Source organism: Symphalangus syndactylus, chromosome 12 (assembly GCF_028878055.3).
Source record: "Symphalangus syndactylus isolate Jambi chromosome 12, NHGRI_mSymSyn1-v2.1_pri, whole genome shotgun sequence".
Classification (NCBI taxonomy): Eukaryota; Metazoa; Chordata; class Mammalia; order Primates; family Hylobatidae; genus Symphalangus; species Symphalangus syndactylus.
In genome coordinates this window covers 40,000,001-40,018,696 of record NC_072441.2, presented here as the reverse complement: position 1 = coordinate 40,018,696, position 18,696 = coordinate 40,000,001, and the positions used below count along the sequence as shown (strand labels likewise).

The 18,696-nt window shown below is 37.9% G+C and overlaps 1 protein-coding gene across 1 annotated transcript in view; it reads left to right on the top strand.

The window, feature by feature from the left end:
* Positions 1-18,696, top strand: part of COL24A1 (collagen type XXIV alpha 1 chain) — a 486,748-nt gene that overhangs the window by 46,024 nt on the left and 422,028 nt on the right. Inside the window, exon 2 of the mRNA XM_063624268.1 lies at positions 13,204-13,253. Within this exon, the coding sequence (XP_063480338.1) occupies positions 13,204-13,253 (50 nt within the window). The remainder of the gene's footprint in view (positions 1-13,203; positions 13,254-18,696) is intronic.

Sequence of the window (18,696 nt, the reverse complement as noted above, 5' to 3'; positions counted from 1 at the left end):
TCTAAGCTCCTTGTGTATTGTAAATCCTCACAATACCGCCATTTGGCAGATAAGGAAACTGAGGCAAAGATATCCAAGGTTATACAGCTAATAAATGATAGAGGCAGAATTCAATTCATTACTGACACTAAACGAAGGATATTAGAATGATACAGTTTATAGAAGCTCCCTTTCTCGTCCCCTGCAGGAATGGTGGGGGTGAGGGGACATTAAGTATGAATAATTCAGACTTTGAGACAATAAGAATACATTGCCTTCATCTCCAAACAGTTTTGCCTACGTGTAGACTACAGAGATGTTTCCCAGACTATTCCCATTTGTTTGGAAAGCCAGTTACCATTCCCTGGAGACCAACAATTGGATTACATTAACTGGTGATCTGAACTTCATCCAGGTCTGGTGTATCTTGGGAGCAGACCTTGTCTGAGAGAATGCAGCTGTGCTGTCAGTCAGCCTACTAAAGCAGGTGGGCCTCATTATGAGTTAGAGAACCAAGTAAAGGACTCAAAGGCGAAGGTTTCCCTCTCCTCCCGGCCAGAAGATGGAACATTTATCAAGTGGCTCTTTGGAGAGATTTTACTCTGTTGCTTTCCATTTTCCTGGGATTCTGTAAACCTTGTAATGTGGGACATAGAACAAGGGTAATTCTGGTTTATGCTCTTATTCATATTTTCTTTATTATGTTCCCATATTCATATTTAATAACTAAAAATAGAACTATAATAGAGCCTTTCTTTGACACAGGAGGAGTTATCTGCCGAGATACTGGCAAGTTCTTTTACTCATCTGACAGGAACCAAAATGTTTTGGCCATTAAGTCCAAATCTTTCAGCAAGCATTATTTATGAGACAATCACTGTTATTATTTTGGCTTAGATTCCCAAAATATTTGCAACAATTTCTGAGTGGGATATGCCTGGCCCTTGACTTGGAAAACTACAAAAAGGCTCATGTATTTCTTCTTAATGAATTTGAACAGCTCTGGAAACCTCAAATATTAAACAAGCAAAGAGCTCCCAAGGATTTGTAAATTCTCATATTCTGATGAAACAGTAAGTTTTTGTAGTCATTAAGAAGTACACTGTTGGCATGGAAACCAAATCCTTATCAGGGAATGGGTACTTCCTGTGATATGCAATTGAGTCAGTCAGTTGTTGTCCTGCTTCTGACAACTCCGGGGGCTGGGGGCTCACTCTCAAGAAAAGTTTTTTCCCCATTTTTGGACAACTCTATTGTTACAAAGTTCTTATTTTGATCTGAAATTGTATTACTGCACATTTTACCAGTGTGGATATTCTTCTTGCTCTTCTTTGTGAGCTTCTCTTTCTCTGCTGGGCCCATTTAGGTGTTCCTACGAAACCAATATACTTATTTCACACGCTGTCCCTGGACAATGTATGTTTCATAGTTCATGCTCACAGTGAAAAGTGTATCTCAAGCCCACACTTTCATGCTGAGCTCCAAGTCAATATATTCAACACCAACATATCTACCTGTCTGCCTCACAGGTACCTCATATTCAATTTATACGAAGTTGATTTTACCTTTCGTTAGACTCCTGAATTTGGTGAATGATGTCACCATCCACTCAGTCTCCTAAGTCAGAAACCAGAAAATTTCTTGGATTTTTGCCACCAGTCATCCATCACTTTTGATAGTGCCCTGTTAAAATCTCATGTATATTTCTTCCTGCCCGACTCCACTACCAGTGGTCTTTGTTGTTTCTTGACTAACAATTATAAGAGGTTCTAAATTGCATCCCTGCTTCTGGCCTCACCTCCTTCAATCTTTCTCCTTAACTTCTCTAGATTGAACCACCTAAAATTTAAATCTCTTGCCGTCATCTGCTAAAAATTCCTGAATGATTTCATCCTGTGAAAGGATAAGCTTAGTGTATTTGATGGCATATAAGATCCAACACACACACCCATTAGGATGGCAAAAATGTATAAATAACTCCTACAACTAAAAAAAATAAAAATAAGAACAACTTAAAAATGAGGAAAATATTTGAATAGCTATTTCTTCAAAGATCGATGTATGGCTAATAAACACTTGAAAAGGGGCTTAATAGCTGGGCGCCCAGCAGCTCAAGCCTGTAATCCCAGCACTTTGGGAGGCTGAGGTGGGTGGATCACTTGAAGCAGGAAGTTTGAGACCAGCTTGGCCAACATGGCGAAACCCCATCTCTACTAAAAATATAAAGATGAGCCTGGCATGGTGGCACATGCTTGTAGTCCCGGCTACTCAAGAGGCTGAAGCAGGAGGATCAGTTGAACCTAGGAGGCAGAGGTTGCAGTGAGCAGAGATCGTGCTACTGTACTCCAGCCTGGGTGACAGAGCAAGACTCTGTCAAGTGAGCTTCATCCCTGGGATGCAAGGCTGGTTCAACATATGCAAATCAATAAACATAATCCAGCATATAAACAGAACCAAAGATAAAAACCACATGATTATCTCAATAGACGCAGAAAAGGCCTTTGACAAAATTCAACAACTCTTCATGCTAAAAACTCTCAATAAATTAGGTATTCATGGGACGTATATCAAAATAATAAGAGCTATCTATGACAAACCCACAGCCAGTATCATACTGAATGGGCAAAAACTGGAAGCATTCCCTTTGAAAACTGGCACAAGACAGGGATGCCCTCTCTCAACACTCCTATTCAACATAGTGCTGGAAGTTCTGGCCAGGGCAATCAGGCAGGAGAAAGAAATAAAGGGTATTCAATTAGGAAAAGAGGAAGTCAAATTGTCCCTGTTTGCAGATGACATGATTGTATATCTAGAAAACCCCACTGTCTCAGCCCAAAATCTCCTTCAGCTGATAGGCAACTTCAGCAAAGTCTCAGGATACAAAATCAATGTGCAGAAATCACAAGCATTCTTGTACACCAATAACAGACAGAGAGCCAAATCATGAGTGAACTCCCACTCACAATTGCTTCAAAGAGAATAAAATACCTAGGAATCCAACTTACAAGGGACATGAAGGACCTCTTCAAGGAGAACTGCAAACCACTCTTCAATATAATAAAAGAAGATACAAACAAATGGAAGAACATTCCATGCTTATGGGTAGGAAGAATCAATATTGTGAAAATGGCCATACTGCCCAAGGTAATTTATACATTCAATGCCATCCCCATCAAGCTACCAATGACTTTCTTCACAGAATGGGAAAAAACTACTTTAAAGTTCATATGGAACCAAAAAAGAGCCCGCATTGCCAAGTCAGTCCTAAGCCAAAAGAACAAAGCTGGAGGCATCACGCTACCTGACTTCAAACTATAATACTACAAAGCTACAGTAACCGAAACAGCATGGTACTGGTACCAAAACAGAGATATAGACCAATGGAACAGAACAGAGCCCTGAGAAATAATGCCGCATATCTACAACTATCTGATCTTTGACAAACCTGACAAAAACAAGAAATGGGGAAAGGATTCCCTATTTAACAAATGGTGCTGGGAAAACTGGCTAGCCATATGTAGAAAGCTGAAACTGGATCCCTTCCTTGCACCTTATATAAAAATTAATTCAAGATGGATTAAAGACTTAAATGTTAGACCTAAAACCATAAAAACCCTAGAAGAAAACCTAGGAAATACCATTCAGGACATAGGCATGGGCAAGGACTTCATGTCTAAAACACCAAAAGCAATGGCAACAAAAGCCAAAATTGACAAATGGGATCTAATTAAACTAAAGAGCTTCTGCACAGCAAAAGAAACTACAATCAGAGTGAACAGGCAACCTACAGAATGGGAGAAAATTTTTGCAATCTGCTCATCTGACAAAGGGCTAATATCCAGAATCTACAATGAACTAAACAAATCTATAAGAAAAAAACAACCCCATCAAAAAGTGGGCAAAAGATATGAACAGACATTTCTCAAAAGAAGACATTTATGCAGCCAACAGATACATGAAAAAATGCTCATCATCACTGGCCATCAGAGAAATGCAAATCAAAACCACAATGAGATACCATCTCACACCAGTTAGAATGGCGGTCATTAAAAAGTCAGGAAACAACACGTGCTGGAGAGGATGTGGAGAAATAGGAACACTTTTACACTGTTGGTGGGACTGTAAACTAGTTCAACCATTGTGGAAGTCCGTGTGGCGATTCCTCAGGGATCTTGAACTAGCAATACCATTTGACCCAGCCATCCCATTACTCGGTATATACCCAAAGGACTCTAAATCATGCTGCTATAAAGACACATGCACACGTATGTTTATTGTGGCACTATTCACAATAGCAAAGACTTGGAACCAACCCAAATGTCCAACAACGATAGACTGGATTAAGAAAATGTGGCACATATACACCATGGAATACTATGCAGCCATAAAAAATGATGAGTTCGTGTCCTTTGTAGGGACATGGATGAAACTGGAAAACATCATTCTCAGTAAACTATCGCAAGGACAAAAAACCAAACACCGCATGTTCTCACTCATAGGTGGGAATTGAACAATGAGAACTCGTGGACACAGGAAGGGGAACATCACACTCCAGGGACTGTTGTGGGGTAGGGGGAGGGGGGAAGGACATCATTAGAAGATATACCTAATGCTAAATGACAAGTTAATGGGTGCAGCAAACCAACACGGCACATGGATACATATGTAACAAACCTGCATATTGTGCACATGTACCCTAAAACCTAAAGTATAAAAAAAAAAAAAACACACATGGACACAGGAAGGGGAACATCACACACCGGGGCCTGTTGTGTGGTGGGGAGAGGGGGGAGGGGGGAGGGATAGCATTAGGAGATATACCTGATGTTAAATGACGAGTTGATGGGTGCAGCACACCAACATGGCACATGAATACATATGTAACTAACCTGCACGTTGTGCACATGTACCCTAAAACTTAAAGTATAATAAAAAAAAAAAGAAAAGAAAAGACAAAAGGAAAAAGAAAAGAAAAGGGGCTTAACATCACTAATCATTAGGGATATCCTAATCAAACTGCAATGAGACACTTTGCACCCATTAGGATGGCTACTTATCAAGAAAAGAAAAGTGAGAATATGGCAAAACTGGAACCTTTGTGCTTGTAGGAATGTAAATGGTGCAGGCACTATGAAAAACAGTGTGGTAGTTCCTCAAAAATGGAATTACCATGTGATCCAGCAATTCTACATCTCAGTATATACCCAAAATAATTGAAAGTAGGTGTGACTTTATTACAGTGAAAAAAAAAAAAAGAATTGGAAGTAGGGACTCAAAGAGATATTTGTCCACCTGTGGGTATAGCAGCATTATTCACACGATAACAAAAAAGCAGAAGCAACCCAAGAGTGCGCTGATGAATGAATGAGATGAAAGGAATGAGTGGATTGACAAGATGTGGCATATACATACACTTACTCAGCCTTAAAAAGGAAGGAAGTTCTAACATATGTTACAATATGGATGAACCTTGAAGACATTGTGCTAAGTGAAAATGGCCAGTTAGAAAAGGACAAATACTGTATGGTTTCACTTCTATGAGGTACCTAGAGTAGGCAAATTCATAGAGACGGAAGTGGAATGGTCGTTGCTAGAGCTGCAGGGAGTTAATGTTTAATGGGTACAGAATTTTAGTTTGGAAAGATGAAAAAAGTTCAGGATTGGTTGGTGGTGATGGTTGCACAATGATGTGAATGTACTTAAAGCTGAACTATACACTTAAAAATTGTTAAAATGTCCAATGTTAGGTTATATATATTTTATCACAATTAACAAAACAAAGATCCTATGGAACCTGATTCTTAGCTGACTGCTCTTGTCTACCAATACGTGGTCTGGCAACCCTGAACCACTTGTAGTTTCTCAAACACACTAGGCTCTCTCACGAGTCAGTGCTTTGTGCTGCCTGGCAATGTTTTACTCCTTCTAGTTGCTGCTCAAATCTACGGTGGCCAACCATCCAGTTTGCCTGGAACTGAGGGGTTTCCCAGGATTCAGGATTTTCAGTGTCCAAACTGGGAAAGTTTCAGGCAAATTGGGACAAGTCGGTCACTCCACTCAAATCCCAACATTATATCATTTCCAAATTTGATCAGCATTCCCAAGTGTCCTTATCTAAAAACTTGAAAATTTCAATTTGGAAAGGATCAACATCAGAACTCTGCGGTGTACTAAAAGATGTTTATGAAAGTTCATATCCATTAATTAACATTCCTTGAATAATAATGCAGTATATTCTTTGGCTTATGTCGTCTAAAATATATTTCTCTGTTTTCTCCATGACAGTGTCATAAAAATCCAGTCAAATGCCTTTCTAAGATCCAGATACACTGTATTGAAATGCATTTCTTTGATCACCAGTTTTGCCTACCTGTCCAAAAAAGATATTAGTCTGTCAGAGCTTGCTCTTTGTGAACTCACACTGGCTTCACATGCTCAGAGCTGCTTGTGTTATGTGTGTGTGAACAATTGTTTCAATTAACCCCTCAACAACTTTTATTTGTTTATGAAGAAATATTATATTCTAACCTGTACCCACATTGTAACAGATTTCCTAGGTTTTCAAAATTATTGAAGTTAATAAAAAGAAAAAGGATTTTCCTCTTCTGACCACATTAGATTCAGTGACCCAGTATTAGGCAGGATTTGTGTTACTGAAAGGGTCTCCCCCAACACAGAGCTCCTACCTAGTAACACCTGGTGAAATGGCTGAGCCCGAAGCAAACACAAACTCTAAGGATTCATAGAAATGTTTTGTTTCACATGTAAACCAGCTATGTGAATACACATTTATTCGTAAGAGTATAAATACAGGTCTTGATTAGTGGCAAGGCAGCAACATTAAACCAATAATTGTTACCATTTGGAGAGGTTTGGAGGCAGATGCATCTTGGTTTAAACTGATAGCTTAAGTAATTGCAGCATTTGTTTTAAGTTTTGTTTCCAAGTGAAAGCAGGCTGTTTCTGGTTGTCCTGGGTTTGGACCATGCAGCTGGGGAAGAGTGCCTTTTCTCTCTCTGAGGATAGTTTGTTCCCTGTCTGCAATGTAAGCTTCATAAGAGTTGCAAGTAAGAAGCAAATTTAAAAGGAAAGGGGGAAAAAGGATTTATTACTTAATGTACAAGATTTATAATAATTTCTTTATTGTGTCACAATAATTGGATTCAACTTTCTATTTCTGCCACTATTACCGAAATACGTTAAGTTTTAGAGTAAAATGTCATCGATCAACCAGCATGAAATTCACTACCTAGTAGTAGTAAAGATAATGTTGTTATTATTATCATTATCATCAGAAAGTCTGCCTTTCTAATGTGACTCTGCTATTCACTTGCTCTGCAACTATAGCTTTGTCTTTAAGTCTATGTCATCATTTGTAAAATTGGGATTAAAAGTATCTATACTGCAGATCTGAAAGTATAGTTAGGAGACAGTAACATTTACGGAGCATGTGCTGTGTGCCAGGGACTGTATGGTATCTTACATAAATTATTTCACTTAATCTTCACAGCACCCCTATGAACATGGTAATATCATCCTTGTTTTACAAACAGGGAAACTGAAGCTGAGAGACATTACATAATGTACCTAAGGTCCCATAGCTTTTACGTAGCAAAGTTAAGATTTGATTCTACACTGGGCTAAGTCAACTCTACTATATCACATACAGATGTTCATGGACTTCTGTTTAGCTATATACCTACCTGTAGAAATGTAGATACATGAAAAGAGCATTGATTCTCTCATCCAGAGTGGGAGGGGCATTTTATACATTCCTTTGCGTTTCCTAAAAAGCCTGTATGATTTCCCTGACATCTTAAGTCAAAAGTAAGGGAGTTAAGAGACTCTTCCAGAAGTATCACATAATAAAGGTAATATTTATATAATATTAAAAATTTCACCCATTATTTACATAAATATACTTAATATCACATTGCATTGAAAAGAAACATTCCACACAAAGCTTGTATTCATTCATGATATTCAAGTGCTACCTAACTTCATATAATGGAAACAGTTCTCTATGCAATCTGGTATATGAGCTTTAAAATCCTTTCACATGCATTCTTTTATAAAATGCTACTCAGGGAACAAAATTCATCCTAGCTACTGTTGTCTATAAATGTTTCTCTTGCATGTTATTCAAACCAAAGTCTAAACCAAAGATTTTTAGGAAGAACATCCATCTCTCCTAGAATAAGTCTGGTTACCCTTGAAGACATACTCTAATTCTTTCCATTTCTTGTATTTCCTAAATATTTTCTATCCACATTTAGTATTTCTTTAACCAAAGTAATACTCCATACTTTGGGGCTGACACTAACGGAATTCTAAATACTTTCTCCTTGAGTATATGTTCCAAAAATATATTTTTCTGGTCCTAAGCTACAGATATTTTGTTTTACACATCAGATATAGTGGTTATGAGAATGGGAAAATTTTAAAAAACCAAAACATCCTCTGAGAAGAAAATGATTGGTAATTACAGTGGTCAGCTACCATCCTAATTCCCTAGTTTTGGAACAGTTTAAACATCAAGGTGCTCTCACATTTCTTTTTATTTTAGTAAATATTAACACAAATTATTCCATTAACAATTTAATTCCATTAACTTAAAAAAGTGTTATAAAGCCTTTAAACATGACTAAGATTTCCTCTGAGGAGAGAAGTAATTTGTATGTTAACCAACTAGTGCCTTTCGGTGAATTTGCTTCCTAAATTAAAATGTAGAAATATGAGCTGAATAGACAGACTTGAAATAAAGACCAGTGATGAAAGAGAAATAAGTTTGTTCTTGAATTAGGTGTCTGTTTCTGTACATGAGTGCACACACACACACACACGCACCAGGTTCATAGGAAAATAATCTTGATTTAATAATCTGTGTGCAAATACTAAATAAAACAAGAGGAAGGGAAATATCTCTACATAATTAGCTTATACAGTTAGTATAAACCTCAATCTAGGTTAGAAAAACGATGGGAGAAATACTGTATCATGGTAAATGTAAACTAAAAATTGTATGACTGAAAAAATAATTTTACAAGGCACAATTCAGAGGGCAAATTTAAGAAATTTCATCTTGGAATTCTTGCCAATCTGAAGCCTTTGAGATCTTTGAATAAATAAAAGTGTGCATATGTTGGTAATCTTATTTTAGAGCACAAGAGGGTCAAATATAATCGTTTGGATTCATTTTCCCTATTGGATGAAAGCCAATATTGTTCCTGGTAAGTGTAGTTCTATTGAACCCTATTATTAATCACACGCTTTTCTTATTTTCAGTACTGCCAGGAAACAACTGTGGCAGACCGATTGGGCTGGCACAGAGAGATCAGAAATGGGAGAGCTCTTCCCAAGCAAAGACGTAGGTTAGCCTTGGAGGAGACATGGACAGATTGACTAGACAAATGCAGTAGTGTATGAAGCTCATACACAAAGGATTTATTTTCAGTGGGGAAAGAAATATCACTCCTGCTGTACTCTTTTACAAGAACCTTTAAGTAAATATTAATTCTTCATATACTGAAAAACAAAATTATTTTGGCCCAAACCTTGTTATAATTTTTTCAAATGTTAAAAGCTCTGATTTGGGGTCTGGAGGGCATACAGAGCCTTCAAAGATACTAATAATATAGTATTTCTTATATGATACTATTCTTTAAATTTTATGTACACACGATTAACTCTCTTCCAATGATACATTTCTTGAAAAAATATTAACATTAGGAAATACCATTTAGTGTGTTACTATGATTCCAAGTGCCTCAATTATCTGTTAGCATATCTGCAAACTATTACTTGAAAATTATTTTATTTGTGTACATCTAGAACAAATTGCATTCTAATTATAATATGTAACCTTAAACTTTTTTTCAGTGACTTTTAGAACAAAATTTTGTTGTATGAAAAATGAGGGAAATTGCCAGAGGAGATTCAGGAAAAGTAAATCTGGGTAGAAAATTTCCTTTCACTCCTGAAATACCTATTATTTCCATAAATTGCTCTATAATAATAGTTCTTTAAAAGAATTTGGGTAGAGAGACACTAAAAGGTTTAGAAAAAAATATATCTCTGTAGAGAGTTGTCCCCCAATCAGTCTCTCCCCTGTCTCCAACATGGTACTACATCTGGCATTAGGGTCACATTGTTTGTAGCAATTATTTTTTAATGGGGAGAGGGACTCAGGGGAGAAATCCTCAAAGTTTTAAAGGCAAATTCCAAAGTACCAGTTTTAATTTAACTTTATATATACATTTGAAAATTAATGGGCTCTCTGGTAATGCTGTAGCTTTTGGAATTCATTCAGAAAGGGTTTTAAAATGGAAATGCTGACAGATCGTGAAGTTCAGCGGTATGAATGGTGCCGCTGTAACACTTTACTATACAGGCATGATGCCCATTGTAACAAACATCCCTGTGGCCATATTTTAATATATTTACACTTAAACTTTACACATACACATTTGTTTGAAGGGCGGACCAAAATAAAATATCAGAGTAGCTAGTGGGACAATCTGCTGTACATATGTTTCCCTTTTAATTTATCTTGTTTGGTGTTTATTCTTCATTTAGTTGCCTTCAAATTCATTATTACCCTCCATTTAGTTCACTTTACAAATGAACAGTATGAATCTAGGCTAAATGGCTAGAATTGTGAGACAGCATACAAGAAGAATAAGAAACAAGTAATTGTGATGGCAGAGGTAAGTAATTAACAGACAATGGGCTCATCTTAGTTCCTGTCAATTCCAGCTTTTGTTTGCACAGGCAAGCTAGGCTACAGTAGGTGTAAAATGACTAAACTAAATTAATCCAGCCATTGTGGAAAACAATGTGGTGATTTCTTAAAGAATTTAAAACAGAAGTACTATTTGACCCACCAATCCCATTATTGGGTATATACCCATAGGAATATAATACATTCTTTTACCATAAAGACACAGGCACATGTATGTTCATCATATCACTATTCACAATAGCAAAGTCATGGAATCAACCTAAATGCCCAAAAATGGAAGACCCAGTAAACAAATGTGATACACATACACCATAGAATACTATGCAGCCATAAAAAAGAATGAGATCATGTCCTCTGTAGCAACATAGATGGAGTTTGAGGCCACAATCCTAAGCAAATCCTAATGCAGAAACAGAAAACAAAATTCCATATGTTCTCACTTATAAGTGGGAGCTCAACATCAAGTACATATTGCCACGAAGAAAGAAACAACAGACACTGGGGCCTACTTGAGGGTAGAGAGTGAGAGGAAGCAGAGGATGGAAAAAACTACATATTGGGTACTATGCTTATTACCTGGGTGATGAAATAATCTAGACACCAAACCCTGTGTCACACAATTTACCAATATAACAAACCTCCACCTGTGTCCCTGAACCTAAAATAAAAGTTAAAAAGAAGAAAAATGGTTGAACTGGATAAACTTGAGATCCTGCTCAAAGATAAGTGATTGATGGGATTGAAATGGTTCACTGTTAGTACTCTGCAAAATATGTCAAAAGTGTCTGTTTCTATCTAAGGGAAATACTCTTTTTCTTGTCTAGTCCCAGTCAACATGTCACACTTCCCACAAAAACTCAGAATCAAACACCTTTTTGGCAGCACGTGACCCAAAGCAGCAAGAAGACCCTGGGGATCCACATGGAAGAAGAACACATTTTGTGGAGCTCACTAGATCCAGGACAAGGCAAACCAAGAAAGGAAAATCATTCTGCCAATTGTTTTAGATACACATTTGAGTAAATTTATAAGAGACAGAATGAAGGCCCACAACAGAGGAAGAAATATTCTAGCATAACCAGATTTAGGGAGAAAACAGTAACAATAAAGAGGATCAAAAACCTTTGAGTAATAAAAGAGAGGAAATCCAGACAGAGTCAGAAATTGAAAAAATTTTTTCACCAACCAAGTTAAAGGTTTTCATCAGTTTCCCTTGTGAGGAGGAATTGTGATATTTTGTCATTTGTAATCTGTTTTATATAAACATGTATGAGTCAACTATGTGACAAAATGTAGGTAGTTCTCTTCCCAAAGTGAATATTGCCATTTTTAATGACTCTTTTTGTCATTTTCTTAAAGTCCCTAAAGAGTCCTTTCAACTATTGGCATGGGCCCCTACCTAGTTATTGCAGCATTCCTTGTTACTTTAATAAAGTCTGTGCCTCTAAAGTGCCTTATGTTCTAAACATAGAAAAAAAATCGTAAATTCCAAGACCCATATTTTAAACTGAGTGACATTTAAGCATGCTTCTCTCAAATGTTTCATCAGTTTCCAAGGCATCATTACCATTTGCACTAATATAAAAGAACCCTTAGGCTGGGCATGGTGGCTACATGCCTGTAATCCCAATACTTTGGGAGGCCAAGGTGGGCAGATCGAGCCCAAGTTCAAGTCCAGCACCTGGGCAACGTGGTAAAATCCTGTCTCTACAAAAAAACAACAAAAAAACAAAAATGAGCTGGGTGTGGTGGCATGAACTTGTAGTGCCAGCTGTTCCAGAGGCTGAGGTGGGAGGATCACCAGAGCCTGGGGAGTTTGAGGATTGCACCACTGCACTCCAGCCTGGGCAACAGAGTGAGAGCAAAACTGTGTCTCAAAAAAAAAAAAAAAAATTCCTTCAAGATGTTCTAGTCTGATAGAGAAGAAAATTAGGCTAAGTCCAGATCCCTGAAAGGTCCTACATGACCCTTCCAGCCTCATCTCTATGTTGTGGCCATTACAGCTATATGTCCCTAGTAAGAGTGCCAGGGCCTTTTATATCTCCATGCACTTGCCCACACTGCCACCTCTGCCCAGATTGGCTTGACTTTTCTCGTCTACTTGGCAAATACCTACTTATTTGTAAAAATCTGAGCTTTATATGTTCTCACTCACCCACAATAGGATTGCGTTCTATTCCTTTGTGCCCCAACTGCCCTGTATTACCAAGTTGGCTATTCTTATTTTTTTCTATCATCTATACAAGTTGGTTTTTCTTATTAAATTCTGTCCCTGCAGGTTACAAGCTCCTTGGGGTGAAAATTATACCATATATCTTTACAACTCCTGGTCTTAGAACGTTGCCTGGTACATATTAGACATGCAACTCCTTATTTAGTTATTCATTCATTCACTCGTTCAATAAATATTTAAAAATAAAACTTCAATTAAGCCACTTATTCTTTTATTCTTATTCTTATTCCTATTCATTTATTCTTCCCAGGTATACATGAACGAGAATATTTACTCATTAAGAGATTTCACAGGCAGTCGGTAAGTACTGTGTTGGTAACTAAATCAGGAATAGCTTAACATGTTAATATAAGATCACCAGTCTATCTGCATCATGATTACATGTAATAATTTTAACAAATGCTGTTGTTAAAAATGCAGATTCCTAAGACTCATCGCAGACCTAAATGGAATCTCTAGGCATAAGACTCAAGAATCTGTAATTGTAAAAAGCCACTCTCATGTGACTTATATTCACACCAAAGTTTGAGAATCTTTGGATTCCAAAGAGCATGAACTTCAGAAAGTGAGGGATCTGAGCCAAGGCTCCAAATCTACCCTTTATTTGCTGTATGACCTTGGAAAAGTAAAATAACCTCTTAGAGCCTCAGTTTTCTTACTCATAAAATGAATATAATAATGTCTCCCCACTGGGTAATTGTAAGGATTATGTAAAATAAGGTAAACCACCTAGAACTGTGCCTATGACACAGAAATGTGTGATAATATCAATTATCTCTTTGTCTCCCTACTCCAGCTTCACTTTGTTCCTCAAATTCTCTTCAGCAGTCAGACTACTTGAAAACAATCGCATGTGTCTCTTAGAGCTCCACTGTTTAGAGTTTAAGCAATCTTGACATCACCATAATAATTCTGAATATGATTGTTTGAACTTTGCATATGCTAAAATATTCATATTTTTATTGAATTCTCCTTGTAGGAGAATTAAATCTCCTTGCAGGAACTAAACGGATTTTGATATGGGTTATATAGAAGTTTTACTTTGGCAGGAATGGATACCCCCTTTCTCATTTTATGCCAAGACTTGAAATCATGTGGTGGCATCTGCAGGCATTCATTGCCTCCCTATTAATTTCAGAGACTGGCCTGGTGCAAATTAACTTTTCCTCCTCTTCCATGGAAAAACTGATATTTTTATGATCTTTCATAATATTGCCATTATTGTTGCAAGAATCTTATTCCAAAATATGGAAAAGTTTCTTCCACTTCTACGCCTCAGAAAATACTCTTACCATTTGTCTGTTTTCCTTTTTTGAAAAAGTGTGTGGCCTGAGTTCACTTTGTAATTGTTGGAAAAGAGAAAATATACATTTCCCATATTGAATTTTCTAATGTACTTAGTAAGGTGAGAGGAATTTTTGCTAAAGGTGGTGATAGAGGATCATGAGATTGACTCAGTGTTCTTATGTGTCATCTCAGGCAGATGACTATCCACAATCAGTTCTCATATGACTTTAGATGATGCTAGTCTATCACTGGTTTCTATAAATTAGGTTCTCTGTTAAAGTTGATAGCATTTTTATTAGTATTCATGTAAAAAATACTAAAACATTTTAAATAAACCTTTGGGAAATTGTGGTGCTAATCACAGATGGAGAAAATAAACCTTATTACAAAAGAATCAAAGATATAATGAAACATGAGAGAGGCAAAATATTTTATTTGGCCCTTTAATAATTCCAAATGCCAACTATTATTGAAATATTTTTTCTTTTTTTTTTTTTTCAAGACAGAGTTTCACTCTTGTTGCTCAGGTGGGAGTGCAATGGCACGATCTCGGCTCACTGCAACCTCTGCCTCCTGGGTTCAAGCAATTCTCCTACCTCATCCTCCCAAATAGCATGCACCACCACGCCCAGCTAATTTTTTTTTTTTTTTTTGGTAGAGACGGGTTTTCTCCATGTTGGTCAGGCTGGTCTCAAACTCCCGACCTCAGGTGATCTGCCTGCCTTGGTCTCCCAAAGTGCTGGGATTACAGGCATGAACCACCATGCCCGGCCTATTGTAATACTTTCTAAAAAAAAAGACTATGTTTTATCCTTACCTACATTTGAAACTGAAAATCTTGTTTTTTGTCCTATTGTATTCTTATCTCAGCCTACTTCTCTTCAGTTACCTTCTAAATGAGATTCCATAGATATGCAAGTAAACATCGGTCATTTGTGTGTAGCTATCTCAGCTGATTGAGAATTCTCTGCAGTCCAGTTCCATTCACCCTCTTCTTTTCATTAGTAAAAGAATAATCTTTCCCCTTATACTAGAAGACGTTGTAAAAATTAGTAACTGGTTAGTAGAAAATTAGTCTTGGAAGCACTGAATATGAAAAAACTCCATCTCTGAATGGAAGCATATCAACCTGTCTTTTATAATTTCAAATATAAATTCTACCCTTCCTAGAAGACTACTCTAGTAGAGGGCTCCAGCTTGCTTTAACTTGTTATGGAGAAACAATTATAGGGAGATTTTTGAAGACAAACTTTCAATGTGGCATTAAAAATGTAGAGTTTTCCCCCTGGCATGACTATACAAGTGTTTACATATCTACCTGTTTGGTTGTTCTAGAGTTGAACTCAATTTATGGCTCTGTCTTTCTCTAGCTACACAAACACATCTTAATCCATTATTGATGTCTTTTTGCTCCTTCCCTAGAATCTTTTCCATGTTAGTTATTCCAAACCATCCATATAGTCCTCAGGAGCCCAATCTCTTTCCCTCAGTCTTGAAACTCTTATGTCCTTTTCTGATTTATGTAAATAATACATGCTTATTGTAAAAAATAAAAATGGCAAAATAAAAATGAATAAAGGATAAAATTTAAATCAGCATCCCCAATTTTACCACCCACAAATTCTCTTTATGCTACTATTAATATTTTGGTATATTTCACTTCAGTCTTTTTTCTAGGATACACAATATATACTATGACACTCATATATATTGTATAAGTTTTTAATCTTGTTTGTTCCACCTAAAATATTTTAAGAATTTTTTCATGTTAAGAAGTAGTCTCCCTAATGTTATTTTTTGTAGTTGCATAGTATTGTATGAATGTAATATGATTTGTTATCTAGAAATATAATAACACTATAATTATCCTTATACATATGTTTTCATGGGAAAATGTGATTAGTATTTACTTAAGATGCATTTCTAGTCTTAAAAAATATGACATTTTTAAGGCTCTTACTGAGTACTGGCAACTTTCCCTCTAGTTGTATTTAAGAGTACCTGCTTAACTCTGCCCTCACCAACATTGGATGTTATAATTTTAAAAAATCTTTGTCATTTGCTCTGGGAGCTTATTGTATTAACTTGAATTTTTTGAACTGAATTAGTTAAATATTTTTATATGTTTTGGGCCAATTTTATTTCTTCCTATGTAAATTGCATTTTCTACACTTCTGTCTAAATTCATCACTTTTCTTACTGACATAAGAAATCTATGGCCGGGCATGGTGGCTCATTCCTGTAATGCCAGCACTTGAGAGGCTGAGGCAGGCGGATCGCAAGGTCAGGAGTTTGAGACCAGCCTGGCCAATATGGTGAAACCCTGTCTCTACTAAAAATACAAAGATTAGCTGGGCATGGTGGCAGGTGCCTCTAATCCCAGCAGTCTACTCAGGAGGCTGAGGCAGGAGAATCGCTTGAACCCGGGAGGCAGAGGTTGCAGAGAGCTGAGATCACGCCATTGCACTCCAGCCTGGGTGACACAAAAGCCTCAATCTCAAAAAAAGAAAAGGCTGGGGGGGCGGTTCCAAGATGGCCGAATAGGAAGAGCTCCAGTCTATAGCTCCCAGAGTGAGTGACACAGAAGACGGGTGATTTCTGCATTTCCAACTGAGGTACCAGGTTCATCTCACTGGGGCTTGTCAGACAGTGGGTGCAGTGCACCAAGCAAGAGCCGAAGCAGAGCGACACATCACCTCATCCAGGAAGCACAAGGGGTCAGGGAATTCCCTTTCCTAAGCAAAGCTATGACAGACGACACCTGGAAAATTGGGTCACTCCCACCCTAATACTACACTTTTCCAGTGGTCTTAGCAAATGGCACACCAGAAGATTACATCCCTCGCCTGGCTTGGAGGGTCCTACACCCATGGAGCCTCACTCATTGCTTGCACAGCAGTCTGAGATCGAACTGCAAGGTGGCAGCGAGGCTGGGGGAGAGGCGCCCACCGTTGCTGAGGCTTGATTAGGTAAACAAAGCGGCCAGGAAGCTTGGATTGGGTGGAGTCCACTGCAGCTCAAGGAGGACTCCCTGCCTCTGTACACTCCACCTCTGGGGACAGGGCATAGCCAAACAAAAGGCAGCAGAAAACTCTGCAGACTTAAATGTCCCTGTCTGACAGCTTTGAAGAGAGTAGTGGTTCTCCCAGCATGGAGTTTGAGATCTGAGAAAGATAGACTGCCTCCTCAAGTGGATCCCTGACCCCTGAGTAGCCTAACTGGGAGGCACCCCCAGTAGGAGCAGACTGACACCTCACACGGCCGGGTACCCCTCTGAGACAAAACTTCCAGAGGAACGATCAGACAGCAACATTTGCTGTTCACCAATATTTGCTGTTCTGCAGCCTCCACTGCTGATAGCCAGGCAAACAGGGTCTGGAGTGGACCTCCAGCAAACTCCAACAGACTGACAGCTGAGGGTCCTGACTGTTAGGAGGAAAACTAACAAACAGAAAGGGCATCCACACCAAAACCTCATCTGTACATCACCATCATCAAAGACCAAAGGTAGATAAAACCACAAAGATGGGGAAAAAACAGAGCAGAAAAACTGAAAATTCTAAAAATCAGAGCACCTCTCGTCCTCCAAAGGAACGCAGCTCCTCACCAGCAACGGAATAAAGCTGGACAGAGAATGACTTTGATGAATTGAGAGAAGAAGTCTTCAGATGATCAAACTTCTCCGAGCTAAAGGAGGAAGTTCGAACCAATCGCAAAGATGTTAAAAACCTTGAAAAAAGATTAGACGAATGGCTAACTAGAATAACCAATGTAGAGAAGTCCTTAAATGACCTGATGGAGCTGAAAACCATGGCACGAGAACTACATGATGAATGCACAAGCTTCAGTAGCCGATTTGATCAACTGAAAGAAAGGATATCAGTGATTGGAGATCAAATGAATGAAATGAAGCGAGAAGTTTAGAGAAAAAAGAATAAAAAGAAATGAACAAAGCCTCCAAGAAATATGGGACTATGTGAAAAGACCAAATCAACGTCTGAGTGGTGTACCTGAAAGTGATGGGGAGAATGGAACCAAGTTGGAAAACACTCTGCAGGATATTATCCAGGAGAACTTCCCCAACCTAGCAAGGCAGGCCAACATTCAAATTCAGGAAATACAGAGAATGCCACAAAGATACTCCTGGAGAAGAGCAATTCCAAGACACATAATTGTCAGATTCACCAAAGTTGAAATGAAGGAAAAAATGTTAAGGGCAGCCAGAGAGAAAGGTCAGGTTAACCACAAAGGGAAGCCCATCAGACTAACAGTGGATCTCTCAGCAGAAACTCTACAAGCCAGAAGAGAGTGGGGGCCAATATTCAACATTCTTAAAGAAAAGAATTTTCAACCCAGAATTTCATATCCAGCCAAACTAAGCTTCATAAGTGAAGGAGAAATAAAATCCTTTACAGACAGGCAAATGCTGAGAGATTTTGTCACCACCAGGCCTGCC